This window comes from Pantherophis guttatus, chromosome 1 (assembly GCF_059756535.1).
Source record: "Pantherophis guttatus breed Tessera chromosome 1, ASM5975653v1, whole genome shotgun sequence".
In the NCBI taxonomy this organism is placed as follows: Eukaryota; Metazoa; Chordata; class Lepidosauria; order Squamata; family Colubridae; genus Pantherophis; species Pantherophis guttatus.
In genome coordinates this window covers 336,799,400-336,814,199 of record NC_142063.1, presented here as the reverse complement: position 1 = coordinate 336,814,199, position 14,800 = coordinate 336,799,400, and the positions used below count along the sequence as shown (strand labels likewise).

Genomic DNA, 14,800 nt, shown 5'->3' with positions numbered 1-14,800 from the left:
TGTTATGTTATGTTATGTTATGTTATATGGTAAAGGTTTTCCATTGCAAGCAGGATTGTGTGATATCAAATTGTCTGAATACATTTTTGTGAATCATACAGGTAGTCCTTGACTTAAGACCCTAACTGGAACTGGAATTTCTCTTATACGTTGGTGCAGTCATAGAATGAGTGATTATATGACCAGACCTGATTTTACTACCACTGTTACCGTGGCCATTAAACAAATCATGTGGTCATTAAGTGAATTGCATACCAGTTAAGTGAATCCAGCTTTCCAAATTGACTTTGCTTTGTTGGAAGCCAGCTGGGAAGGTTGCAGATCATGATCACATGACCTCAAGATGCTGCAACTGTCGTAAATGTAAGCCGGTTGCCAAGCAACCAAATTGCAAACACAATAGTGTTGACAGTTGTAACTTTGAGGACGAATCAGGAATCACTTTTTCTAGACTGTTGTAACTTTAAACCTTTGTTAAGCAAATGGTCATAAATTGAGGACTACCTGTACTATGATGCATTAGAATATAATTGTATAATCTCATTGAGGAATTGTGGAAGCTGTAGGTCTAAAACATTTAGAGCAGGAATGGGGAAATATTATTCATTTATGACTTGTGGACTTTAACTCCCAGAATTCCTGAGCCAGCCATGCTGGGAATTGAAGTCCATAAGTCATAAAGAGGCCATAGTTCCCCACCTCTGATTTAAGGGAATAAATAGCATCAAACTGGGGAAAACTGGACACAATCCTGCTACTTTGGGAGATTGCTATTGCTTTAAGTAAGGTAAGTGATGGAATTTTTTTCATTTTCATTATTTTCTTCTGTAGAAAAAAATGGGGTGGTATCAGTGTTTATTCAAAATCATTTGTAATTCCCTACTTTCAACCATAGCCCATGGTTAACAAAATAGGCACAAGACCCCCACAAACAAACAAACAAACAAACAAACTTGTCACCACCTATAAAAGCTATATGAATTATGCCATAGTCTGTCTGTCTTCTTTCTTGGACTCAACAATTAAAATTATAAAGATAGTAAATGACTAAATTCAAATATAGAACAGTGACAGTTGGTCATTTGGGCAGCAGAGGGATTGTTTACACTATCTGTCTTTTGGTTTTTAGCTTAGCATTTCAGTGAAGTATAAATAAAATGGAATGGAATGCCTCTAAGGAGATTCTGAGTAGGCCCTCTGGCCATAGCATACTAAGGGCCTTGAGTATGAGGCTCAGAATCATAAAATAAATGACCTACACTCCCCATGTCGCACAAGATCTATGGCAGAAGCTCTTCATTTTGCTTTCCAGCCCCTTGGAAGTCAGTGCAAGGGAGCCATTGCTGCTTCAAAGTGAATAAACCACATTATGGTAGCCCCAGCCTCGCACTTAATAGGGCATGAAGGCAAAGAGCTTGTTAGGAGAAGGACCAAAAGGGTGGGGTTTTATTTGTTTGTTTGTTTGATTTCAACAGCCGCCCATCTCAGGCAACTGACTCTTGTGGATATGGTTAAAGTGGGTAAATGTAGCAATAGTTGGTCACATTAGTAAATTTTGGGTTAATTGCTGCTTGGCCTGGAAATCTGACTACACTCCTAGGGAACCATAACTGCATTGCAGGGCATTTTCTACAGCAGATGTAAGCAGTGGGTGAAGTTCATTTTTGTAATGCATCTCTCACCATCCTAAGTCATCCTATAGTACCATCACCATCCTTCCTTCCTTCCTTCCTTCCTTCCTTCCTTCCTTCCTTCCTTCCTTCCTTCCTTCCTTCCTTCCTTCCTTCCTTCCTTCCTTCCTTCCTTCCTTCCTTCCTTCCTTCCTTCTCCTCAGGGGGCAAGCCACGCAGAGGAGGCTTCTGGGTTCAATTCCTATCCATGCCAGCTCCTCTGCGAAAATTCATTTACTTAAATGACTGTGGAGATTCTCAATCATCCAGGTCATTGTTGTCCCAAAGGTGCTTTTCCAAAACACCAAACTGAAGAAGCTTCTTGGATGAGAGGCAAAATGTTTTGAAGGAGAAAAACCAAGGAAGTCCGGTTGCCTTTTAGAAAAGCACTTTTGGGTCATTTATTAGATTTTCCTTTGTTTAAAAATTTAGGATGGCAGCATAAAAGGATTACCACCAGTTTGCTTTTATTGTGATCAGGATTGAAACTTTTTCAATCTCTAAAAAAGGATATCCATGCATTCCTATGTGTGGTCATTTCTCTCAGCTGACCTTATTTATTTTCCCAAGGCCTGTGCTGGCTCAATTCTGGAATGATAACCAACAGCCTCCAGGGCTGAAGAAAATGTTAGATTCCCAATATCTGTTTACTAAGACCTTATTCCAGCTTTGCTTTTAAGAGGGCCCAACAGTCACGAGGGGGGGGGGGGCAGAGAACTTAATGTTATAGCAAAGCTCATATTTTGGCTGAATGTAAATCAGCCTTCCCCAGGGTGGATCCTCTAGTTTGAGACTCTCCTTTGAAAAATTCCCAGTTAGCATTGCAAACATTTCTGCAGGGAACCCAACTTGTGGAAGGCTGATTTTAAAAAGTAGCCTTCTGTCTGAAGTTCTGTTTTTATCTCTGACATTTAAGAATAAATCATATGATAAGGTGCCCCAGGCCTTCTCCAGCATGCCAACGATAATGACCTGGTTGCTACTTAAGTGTCTTTAATGTTTCATGTCCTATTTATTCTGGATTTCTACATGTTATCTTAGACGCCTCTTAATCGGTTATTGTGAACCTCTAAATCGGGGTGTCAAACTCAAGGCCCACGGGACGGATTCGGCCCGCGGGGTGCTTAAATCTGGCTCACAGGACTGGCCTGGAAACAATGAAGGACCGGCCTGCGGTGCCTCTGCCAGCGAAAATGGGCGCCCGAGCTCCGTTTCTGGCTGCTACAGCCTCCTGCAACCCTCGGCCAGTGAAAACGGAGCTCGGGCGGGCCGCGCCACAAGGAAGAGGGTTGCAGGAGGCCGTCGCAGACAGAAACGGAGCTCAGGAGCTTGTTTTCGCTGGCAGAGTGCTTGGGCCACCACAGGTGCTCCTGACACGAGTGACGTCGAGCTGGTCACGCCCACCCTGGCCCCCCGAGGTTAAACACAACCCTGATGCGGCCCTCAATAAAATCGAGTTTGACACCCCTGCTCTAAATGAAATGGATCCTTGAGGATAGGAGAAAAGGAGGCAAATTCAGGAGGTCTTACCATTGATGAATGGAAGATGATACAAATGATACCTTCACCCTTATGTCTGAGCAGAGGAACCGCTCTGCTCAGACATCATAGACATAGATCAGCTGAAAAGAAATCCCCAAGTAGTTACCCTAAAATTGACCACAACTCTTCAAGTTGGATGTTAAAAAACTGAAGGGGGAAAGATATTTGAAGAGAAATGGAAAATCCTCTCAACATCATGCTGTCAGATATTTTGCGTGTTGTGGATCTAACCCACCTGAGGACACCAGAGTCAAGGATTATATCATACTTGATGAGAAAACATGGAGTGAATTACTACATTCTGTTTATTTTTGGGACTCTGGAGTTATTCAGGTCAGGTTCTTCCACTAATTGGAAGGCAAAACTCCCAAATACAGCAATTCTTACACTGGCAAAATTATAATATCTAGTGTGGCTGTGAGACATCTTCAAACCATCTTCCTCTCAGTTCTAGAATCATTTTCCTCAGCAGGTCTTCTCTGTTAATGAAAACAACCCCCAATCAATAAAGACAGAGTTATCAGTTCATTAAGTAAAAAAAAAAAAGGGGGGGGGGGACTCTCCACAGAAGTTTACAATGGAGCCATATTTTGTTAAATTGGACAGATTTGCTGGGTTGGTTTTTTCCCCCCCGAATTGATGATTTGTGTTCATTGGTTGAACCTTAAGTAGCTCTGTTGTTTTTTATTTTATTTCTCTGCCTCTGTTCCTCCCAGAGGAGCCTTGAGCAGTTTACAAGCGAATAATAAGAAAGTCCTACATGCAACCATCATGAAAAAAACAACAATGAACATAGCAAAGATAAAAAAAGAACAAAATTCCATTCAATAAAACAGAAAAGCAAAATAATAGGCAATTATTCGATCCAGGCATTCTATATCTTGAGCACTGAAGCTTGATGTAGATTCTCCTTACCATGGAGGGCAAAACTCCTTCTAGTGACAGATTAAAGTCAAGGAAAGCACCCAGTTATGCATGTCTTCCTTTGGAAGAAGCGATAGAGAACACTTCTGCCATAGAGAACATTTTCCTAATCCCTGGGTCTGAAACCCTCTGATCTCTGGTTTAGAAAGGTACAAGATTCATTAGAAAAGACTTGAATCTCATGGTGATGACACAATCTCCAGACAGTCACTTCCAGTGGTTGTGGATAGACAACTCAAGCGAAATCTCCCATTAGAAACTCTCTGAGGAGGGTCCTGCACATAGGAATAAAACTTCCATGAACCAGATCTATATTTCCTAACTCTCTGAGCTGTTGTAGTAAAGTTTCATGGTCAGCGGTGCCAAAAATTGCTGAGGTAAAATCTCAAGAAAATTAAGACTGTAGGTTGTGTGCAGTCACCTGCTTTCTCTCTCGTTCTCTCTCTCTTGTTCCCTCTCTTGTTCCCTCTCTTGTTCCCTCTCTTGTTCCCTCTCTTGTTCTCTCTCTCTCTCTCCCTCTCTCTCTCTCTCTCTCCCTCTCCTCTCTCCCTTTATTGTTCCCTCTTTCATTCCCTCTCTCTCTTGCTCTCACTCTCTTGTTCCCCCTCTCCCTCCCTCCCTCCCTCTCTCTCAGACACACACACACACATTTTTGTGTCACTTCAAGGTAATCAGTTTACGGTTTATGTAATAATACATTCAGACAAGCAAAAGGCATATTTACATCTGCTGAGGCCAGTCCAATCCAACCCAACCATCTCTGCTGGATCCTGGCAGCCATGATGGGCAAGGATGTAGAACATACGAAGTTAGCCTGGCCTTTTGCCCCTTTTCTGTGATTGCAGTAATTGAATGAATGCTATCAATTCTCACCAAAGAACGTCCTTATGCTTTCAACATAAGCTGCAATGACATCTAATTTAGGGCACATTAGAGCAATGTTGTCTTACTCAAAGGTTTGTGTGCATATCTGTTGGGAGACAGTTTGCTGTTCCTGCATTCAGGTTGTATTCATTCTGGATATCTCAAAAGGGAAAATATTTCGAGCTGCACATAAGTCTCCACATTGTTTACTTACTTCTTCATACAGAATTATCTTAATTTTTACAGATTATTTCTCTCTTTTTTTTCCTACCCCTGTAGACTAAGAAGAGTGGTAAGCCTGGGCCTTTCCTGCTTTCTGGATCTAGAGACAAGACCATTAAGATGTGGGACATTAGTACTGGCATGTGCCTTATGACCCTTGTAAGTTCCCTGAATATCCTTTTCTCTGTTCATCTGCTTTGCAACTCTGCCTAGTTGCTACATGAGGGAATAGATTTGTGCTTCTTACGGGGTGAGCTCAGGCGTTCTCTGAGGAATCCAACTGCACACATCAGAATAAATAGAATTGGGAGAGCTTGAAGGAAGAACAGAAAAACAGGTTACCATTTCCACCCAAGAAACTCAACATGCTGTTAATTCTAGCCTAGAGCCAATTTGGGGGCAAGGAGCAACATGGTTTGAACTCTGGAATCAGATTTGTGTTCTTCCTATCCAGATATCCCATCTGTGATCTTCATGTGACTTTGGGCTTTTTCTATTTTCACTTAAAAGGTGGGCCATGATAACTGGGTACGTGGTGTCCTGTTCCACTCTGGTGGTAAATTTATTTTGAGCTGTGCCGATGACAAGACCTTGCGTGTCTGGGACTACAAGAACAAAAGATGCATGAAGACTCTTAACGCGCATGAACATTTTGTTACCTCGTTGGGTATGTATATGCATTAAGTGTGCTGGTAGCGTGTGCCACTAGCCTTCCTCCGTGACTGGGAGCTGGGCTTGTACATTGAACCCATCACACCTCAACCAAATAACAGTCATTTGATTGACTCATGGCAAATGCATCAACAAATAGCCCATCGAGTCAACTTGCCTCCCTCAGTACAGGTAGTCCTCGACTTACAACAGTTCATTTAGTGACTGTTCAAAGTTAAACGGCACTGAAAAAAAGTGACTTAAGGTCGTTTTTTACAGTCACATGATCAAAATTCAGCCACCGGGCGACCGACTCATAACGGTTGCAGGGTCCCAGGGTCACATGATCCCCCTTTTGTGACCTTCTGATAAGTAAAGTCAATGAGGAGGCCGGGTTCACTTAACAGGCATTGATACTAACTTAACAACTGTAGTAATTTGCTTAACAACTGTAGCGAGAAAGGTCGTAAAACAGGGCAACATTCACTTAACCAGTGTTTTTACTTAACCACAGAAATGTTGGGCTGAATTGTGGTTGTAAGTCGAGGACTACCTGTAATCTGTCGCTGGTGCAAGGAAATTCCAGTTATTTCTTTAATCATCTCCATACCTATTAAACACAGGTTCCCACCCCTCCCTCCTTTTTGCTTATCTTGACAGTCATTTTACCTCAGCTCATTCTGTATGCTCATAGAGGGAGTTGCTCTTGCTGATCATCATCTCAGGAGAACAGCCTTTATTTTTCCCCCCCTAGTTGTTGTTGTTCCATCGCTAAATTGTGTCCGACTTGGCGAGCCCATGGGCCATAGCATGCCAGGCTCCCCTGTCCTACGCTGTCTTCCTCGAGTCTGCCCAGATCTGTGCCCACTGCGTCGAGTCACGCTGTCTAACCATCTCATCCTCCACTGTCCCCTTCTTCTTTTGCCTTCCATCTTTCCCAACATCAAGATCTTTTTCAGTGAGTCCTCTCTTCTCATTTGGTGGCCAAAGGGTTTGAGCTTCATTTTCCCCCCCTGGATCAATTGATGCCCCAACACTGGAGGTTTCTTAGAAGAGATTGGACAAGCATTTGTCTGAAATGGTACAGCGCAGGGGTGCCAAACTCAAGGCCCGGGGGCCGGATGTGGCCCGTGGAATGCTTAGATTTGGCCTGCGGGGCTGCCCAGGAAACAGCGAAGGATCGGCTTGCAGTGCTTATGCCAGCGAAAACGTGCGGTCCTCCTGAATTCTGTTTTCGCTGGTAGAGGGTTGCAGGAGGCCGTCGCAGCTGAAAACAGAGCTCAGGAGCCCATTTGGCTGGAAGAGCGCTTGGGCTACCACAGGCGCCCCCGACATCAGTGATGTTGAGCTGGCCACGCCCACCCTGGCCTACCAAGGTCAAACACAACCCTGATGCGGCCCTCAATGAAATCGAGTTTGACACCCCTGGAATAGGGTCTCCTGCTTGAGCAGGGGGTTGGACTAGAAGACCTCCGAGGTCCCTTGCAACCCTTGTTACTCTGCAATCTGGTACTTGCTCTGCCCATAGCATTCTTGGAATACCGTACATATGGCAGACTGGTGTTTCATCTCCAGAAGTCTTAAGGCTGGAAGGGAAAGTTCCTGGGAGGAAGCATTTCTTTATCTGTTGCTTCAGAAAAGGAATGCTAACTGTTGGGAACCATGATAGGAAGAAAGAAACTTGCATTAGCATCAGCCTTGTGGGTCTCATGTGCCATTTGTTTGATTTGTAGCATTTGATACATAACTTGGCAGTAGCGTCTGCAATCCAAAGAACCTTACAATTGCTTAGGGTCCACCACAGAGCTTGTATCTCAAATTTCAAATCTTTATTGTCAGCGCGCAACATATGTCCAATGAGATTGGTTGACCTCCCTCAGTGCACCCCAACACAATACGACTCACAGTGAAGACAGAAAATCCCTAACCCAATAAATCATATTAACAAAACACCCAGTCCTACTGCACCAGTGTGAACATGTTACACATTGCGCCGGCCCTGCAGTCCATCATACTACGTAGTTATGATGTTATTTCTCATTCAGGAGTCTGACAGCCCACGGATAAAAACTGTTCTTCAGCCTGTATGCGGCTGGCTATACTTGTAAGCGCTTATCAAAACTTAAAACAGAAGATGCCTGCATTCTCACTTGTTCTTGTTTAACTAAATTTGAACGGAGCGTCTAAACCTTACTTTATTGGTAAGGCCATGGCCTCCACCTTAATGGATTGACTTCAAATCTCTGTAAACCTGGAAGTGAAGAACAGTGAAGAAATGCCATCTCTGGGACACCCAAAGGTGCTTTTTCAAGAGGCGACTGGACTTTCTGGTTTTTCTTTGAAGGCTTTTCGCTTCTCATCCAAGAAGCCTCTTCATTATAGTTATAAATGGAATATAAATCCTTCCATTCCCCACCATCCAGTCAGAGCTGGAGAAGCTTCTTGGATGAGAAACGAAACGCCTTCAAAGAAAAACCAAAAAATCCAGTCGCCTCTTGAAAAAGCACCTTCGGGACAACCATGACCTGGATAACTGAGCATCTCCATAGACATACATCTCTGGGATAGTTCCTCAACCTTTTAAGATATGTGGACTTCAGCTCCCAGAATTCCACAGCCAGCTTGCTTTAAGACAGGGGTCTCCAACCTTGGCAACTTTAAGACTTGTGGACTTCAACTCCCAGAATTCCTCAGCCAGCTTTGCTGACTGAGGAATTCTGGGAGTTGAAGTCCACAAGTCTTAAAGTTGCCAAGGTTGGAGACCCCTGCTTTAGGATGTTACTTGTTATTAATTTAATTAAATATTGATTAATGTTTTATAAAAGAAATGACATTTCATTTTATTCAGTAGTCTTTTTTTTTTAAATTGCCTGACCTAATCCTAATGTCATGCAGATATGAGGCGTTTTGTTTGTTTTTTTTGTTTTTTGTTTTTAAATTTGATTTATATGCCGCCCTTCTCCGGAGACTCAGGGTGGCTTACAATGCGCTCACAATGCACTAAGCAATTGGATCACAGTCCAAGTGATATCAGTTCATAATCTTTTAAATTTCAGTAGAATTACCCTATGCATACTAGCTTTTTTTTTCTCTCCCTTTTCTTTTTCCCATTCTTCCTTGCAGATTTCCACAAGACAGCGCCCTATGTGGTCACCGGCAGCGTAGATCAAACAGTAAAAGTCTGGGAGTGCCGTTGATTGGATTTACATCTGACCCCCCTCCCTCCCCTCCCTCTCCCTCTGGATGCACTCGGATACCATGGTTACCCATTGAGCTCTGTTTAAAATAAATATTGTCCTTTCATGTAAATTATTCTGGATGTAGATTGAGCTTATTAAATGTTACACACAAAGTATTCATGCATGGTGAATCCAAATTGTATACTGTAAATTTACATACGTTGTCTAGAAGTACCATAGGTTTAAGAATTTGGGCTGGCATTGGTCACATCAGACCTAAGAAGGCAGAAGCCGGTTGGTTGAATTAGGGGCACTTAAACTGGTGACAGCAAAATCATTCTGTACTGGATAAGCTGAATCCCCGACTCTACTGTTGGTGGTGCCTATTTACTAAGTGACTCATAACGGGGGTTCTTTTTGGGGGCGGGGGCGGGAGGGTTATTTCAGAAACACGTATCTCTGTAACATCACTTAAGTATGCTTAAGAAATCTAAAGATACTAGATTTAAAACAAAGCTGCAACTTAGAATCTTAAATGTAATTAATGGAAACAAATAAAATTTCTGGTTTTTTCCCCCCCGTCATGGTATTTGCCAAATCAATAGGATATATATTTATTTTGGTTTCCTATCGCGTTTAAAAGAAGAAGAAGAAAGTTAGTATGTTCATACTAACAGGCTGCAAAATAGGAAGAGAACCTTGGTATGATGTGTGTGTATTTTTTTTTCCCCTTCCCAATTTGGTTGTCACGACATCCTTGCGTTCTAACATTTGACGCTTCACGCAAAACCCATTATAGGAAGCTGCTAGCATTGCTCTTCCTTAGCTACCACTTGGAGCAGTCAGATGTGAATCTCCCAGTTGACTCCAGAGGGTTCAGCCAACGCCGTCTTCTCGGTTGGTTTTGATTATGGTTTCAGGTTCGTGCAAAGCCAACAGTAGGGAAAGCCATCACCCCTCTTCCCCCGTCTTCCCAAACCCCCCAAAAGCTGCTGGAGGTTTATTAAGTGGGACAATACTTTACTCCCATCCTTTTTCCACTTAGTAACTTCTCAAAGCAAGCAGTCCCAGATTTTGGAATGTTTTGTGGAAAACGTAGCAAGCTCTTACAGTACTACAAAAATTCCTGTTACAGCAAATGAAAAACAGTTACATGCTAACTGATAGTTTGCAAGTTTTTAGATCAGCATTTCTCAACCTTAGCCACTTTAAGATGAGTGGACTTCAGCTTCCAGAATTCCCCAGCCAGTTTTGCTATGCTAGCTGGGGTTGAAGTCCACTCATCTTAAAGTGACTTAAGATTGAAAAACACTGATCTAGATCATTTCACAACCACATTTTGTTCCTTTAAAGCCCCCCAACTTATTCTTGAGGAAATATGGGCTACAGTCCTATTTCAATATGGAAAATTGGAAGAAAAATTGTTCCTAATGTCGATCTCCTAATAGATGTACTTATCCTATTATGCATTATGGGTCAACTGCTCTTTTACTCCCCATAAAGTCTAATCTGAACTGATCAGGCATAGCTTTTTCTACTCCCAAATCCGCTACTTACTAATGTAGCAAGCTGCCAGTTGGACCTATTTTAAAAGAAATGGTTATTTGATTTTATTTGTTCTATGACTTATTTAACAAAGAAACAAAAAGCGTCCCTTTAAACCCAAGTCACAGAAACAGTGGAGGATTTGAAATGCATGCCAAGAGAAAAGAAGGTTTCATCACAAACATTGGTTCACCCCGTTGATTTTTTTTCTGTGTGTGTTGTGTGTGTGTTGAGGGCATTTGGGTTTCTTATCCAGGAACTAGGCGACCAAAGGTAGCTCGAGAATAGTGGCAGGATGTGATCCTGTCATTTTGTGGTCAATAAGAACTTCCTGCTTGTAGACCTTGGATATTGGAGGTTTTCTATTTTAAAGCGATGGCTCTGGTTTTTTTGAGCGTGTAACAATTCCTGCTAACAGCTGAAAAATATTTCTTGGCCAGATGTAGTGACTCTAATGGTTGTTTTTTTTTTTTTTTTAAGTGGAAGTAACTGTCTTTGCATAATCAGTGAAACAAGGGTACCTTACTAATGGGAGCTTACCACTATTGTGTTTTTCTACCGAAACGGCAAATAGAAATTGAGGCCAAATAGTTCCCCCCCCCCATTTATTTAGGGGGAAAGGAACTTGCAAATTTGCCCCTTAATTAATAGTCCATCGTCAGTAAGCATTCTCAGGGATGGTTGTGGGTTTAACTAGTTAACTAAGCCACGTTTTTCAACACAACACCGAGTGAGGGGGAAAAAAGTTCACTGTTGAAGCATTTGGTCATTTCGATCATGGGCAAAGTGGCTACAAAACGCCAGATTTCTGTACGGACAGTTCTGTGTGTCTGTTCAATTGCAAGCAGTTTTCTTGAACCATTCCAGAACTGCAGGAGCTGAGACTCTGCCCGTGAAAAATCCTAGATCCAGGGTTAGATTAGTTTTTTGGGTTTTTTTGGTTCTTTCACCTGAAAAAAGTGCAAACTTTTATTTTAGGGTTTGTTTTTTTTGGTGGTGGTGGTTTGAACACAATCCAAAAACTTAAGTCAGGGTGTCCAATTTTGGCAACTTTAAAACATGTGGACTTCAACTCCCAGAATTCCCCAGCCAGCCATGCTGGCTAGGGAATTCTGGGAGTTGAAGTCCACAGGTTTTTAAGAGTTGCCAAAATTGGACACCCTTGACTCAAGTCTTGGAGCAATCTGCACTTTACACTTTTTCTTTCTTTCTTTTTTTTTAAAACCGTCCTACTTTGGTGTGTGGTGTGACCAATGATGTGCCCAGAGCACTAATAAAGAAAAAATTTTAAAAAAAATACCACAAAATACTAGTTGCTAGCAAGTTGTCAAGAGCTGTGGAGCACTGTAGTCTTTTGAAAGCTTTGGCGATTGCTTCACTGTCTCCTTCCCCCAATCTCCCGTATCCCTTTCCAGGTCTGTTCTGTCTGCTGCTCTTTCTGTTTTGCCTCTTACCTTTCTTTATGTCAGTCGAAGGAGTCGGTCAAATTCATCCTTAAACGGCCTTTTCTCGTTCCTCTGTTCCCGTGACTCCACAACCTGATCCATTGAAAGCTATTTAAAAACGATAATATTTTGCGTTGGGTTTGGCACACAGTTGTGGCTTGAAAATCCTGAAATGCCGTTTGGAATGTAAAATGGACCGAATTTTGAGAAAGAGAGAATGACTTCTCCGTTGATGATTTCACAGTTATGTAATTTTTTTTTTTAAAAAAAATGCCCAAGGTACTAGTTACTATAAATCTCTATTGATGATGGTGTATAAAGTTAGCAAAAGTGATTGGGGAGGAAATAGGATAAGGTTGATTTTTTTTTTAAAAAAATGTGGAACTGGATTTAGCAAGTCACAACTGGATATTAAGTTGGTTCCCCTTCCTTTTTTTCCCCCCTCTGTCCTTGTAACTGCTTTCTTGTCCTAAGCACATCCTTTGAATTTTTCCAAAGTTCTTTCTGGAAGTAATTAGCAAAAATTGTCCATGTTTTAGAAGTTTGACACTGACAAGAAGACACAAGTCTCTCTCTCTCTCTCTCTCTCTCTCTCTCTTTTTTTTTTTTAATCCAGTAAGAGCGATGTAGAAATTGCTATTGGAGAACGTTTTTCCTCACCCCCCAGAATGTAGGAGTTAACTGAAGATATTGACACGATTAAAATAAAAAAACAAAAAACAAAAAATCAGTAAAGGAATGTATATAATACTGCTCTGTGTTTTACAGTAAGATTTGTTGCTCTCAGACTGTGTAAAACAAAATTTATTCATGTTTTCTGCATATTAAAACAAAAATCTTATTGTACCAATTGGTAAACTATTAAATGAATATAAAACTAAACGTGTTTCTCTTTTGTTTAGGTGCAGAAAAGATTGGATGAGTTTACGGCTTGCCATCCGTGCTTGCCGTAAGGGGAAAAAAGCAGATGTAAATGGTCTCGAGCGTCAATGTAGAGGACAATATTGATCTGAGCTGTAAAGTTGTGTGGTTGGTTAATGGAGGGGAGAGAATGACAAGGCTTGGGACAGGCAGGCGGCTGATGAGTTTGGGCTGCACACACTTCCTTGCCATCAGAAAAGGAACTGCTCTTCACTCTGTCATTTTTATTTACACACCGCCCTCCGAGAGAGGCCAGAGTTGAGGGGATCAGGAATGCCACCTTTGGCATCAGGCATCAATATTGGCTTCATCTTTAAGGTGGAAAATTGAGCCCATGTGCGCCTTCCCTATCTGGGCTGCTAAAATTTGATTCTTCTGTACAAAGAGGATTGAAGTAGCACATAGGAGGCCTTTGGAGAAGGTGATAGTGGTGATCATCGTCATCATTATCCCACCATTATATAATGATCCTGCCTGAGCAGTGTGGTGGCCTAGTGGTGAAGATGCTGCCCTTCCAACTTGGAAGGTTGAGAGTTCAATCCTAGGCAGCAACGGATGTTTTCTCTAGCAGGGTGCAAAGAGAAAATATCTGCTGTGAACTCCACGTAGGCGCCAGGAAGGGCATCCAGCCAGTAAATGCTCAGCTCCATTTAGTCGCTCGACGCCACCACCTAAGCAAGGGATTATAGGGTCATAAAAAAATATGTTTCTGCCTCCTATTTTCCTTACAACAGCCCCCATTAGATGGGTTGGGCTGAGAGAAGGACACAAGCAACTTTCATTCCTGAGGGAGAACTACAGGTCACACTCTCCCAGTTTATAGTCCAGCACCTTCACTACTATGCTAAACTGCCTTTGAAATATGCACAAATTGCCCCTTAAGCCTCCAGAAATGCTAAGAACTTTACAGGTAGTCCTTGCTTAATGATTGGTTGTTTCACAACCACAGTTACACCGCCACAGAACAGGTGCTGTAAAGCCCACTGCAGCTGTTGTAAATGAGACCACTCAAGGTCATATATCTGCATGTCAGACTCAGGTCAGTTTTATAACCGGTTGGGGCATTCTGTACTCGATCATGACTTTTTGGGATCGGTGTGACTGCAATTTGCAATGATTTTTGCTGGTTTCTGGCAAAAAAGATGCCAATTCAAATGAATGGATTCGCTTAACAAAACAGGCCAGAAAATTACTTACAGTCACAGGCATCACAAATTATGACCACAGTGACATACAACCATAATTCCAGGCTCAATTGCAGTCGTAAATTGAGGACTACCTGTAATCATAGCTGTGATGTCACTGGATATAATCCCTGTAGCAGGAATTGAAGACATAATGATTAAATTGCTGGGGCCAGGAACATTTCAACACTTTTTAGTGAAATATAGGGTAAGGTACGAGCTTTCTGTGCTAGTTAACACAGTATTTTTATATTCAAGTTTACCCTCAGCTGTGGGGAATTACCTGGGTGATTTTGTCTTAGTCACTGTCCCAGCACAAGAGGTAACAAGGTTGTAGAGGGGGGGGGGAATTGGGAAGCCAGTGCTATCTACGCTGCCTTTTGCTCGGGACAAAAAAGGCAACATTAGCGATCTAATCAATTATAAATAAATGGCCTTTCCCTAGTAATAGTTGCCCCCTCCAGGGGTTCCCACTACCACCAGGTTTGTGTCGAACCTGCAAAGAGAGGCCTGCATTTCTGTGTTAAATGATTGAATGCCTATAGCAAGACCAAGTTCCACGCTAGAGCTGAGGAAAAACAAGATGGATGGGAAAGGGGCTTAGAAATCAGTCTCCTTGGAGGCTGAGCAGTAGATTTTGGTTTTACTAGGTT

The 14,800-nt window shown here is 42.2% G+C and overlaps 1 protein-coding gene across 2 annotated transcripts in view; it reads left to right on the top strand.

The window, feature by feature from the left end:
* Positions 1-9,182, top strand: part of PAFAH1B1 (platelet activating factor acetylhydrolase 1b regulatory subunit 1) — a 74,737-nt gene extending 65,555 nt beyond the window's left edge. For both annotated transcript variants that reach the window (XM_034420779.3, XM_034420780.3), the window contains exons 9-11: positions 5,280-5,381; positions 5,733-5,889; positions 8,997-9,182. In XM_034420779.3, the coding sequence (XP_034276670.1) occupies positions 5,280-5,381; positions 5,733-5,889; positions 8,997-9,070 (333 nt within the window). In that variant the 3' untranslated portion in view covers positions 9,071-9,182. The remainder of the gene's footprint in view (positions 1-5,279; positions 5,382-5,732; positions 5,890-8,996) is intronic.
* Positions 9,183-14,800: the final 5,618 nt, after the last annotated feature.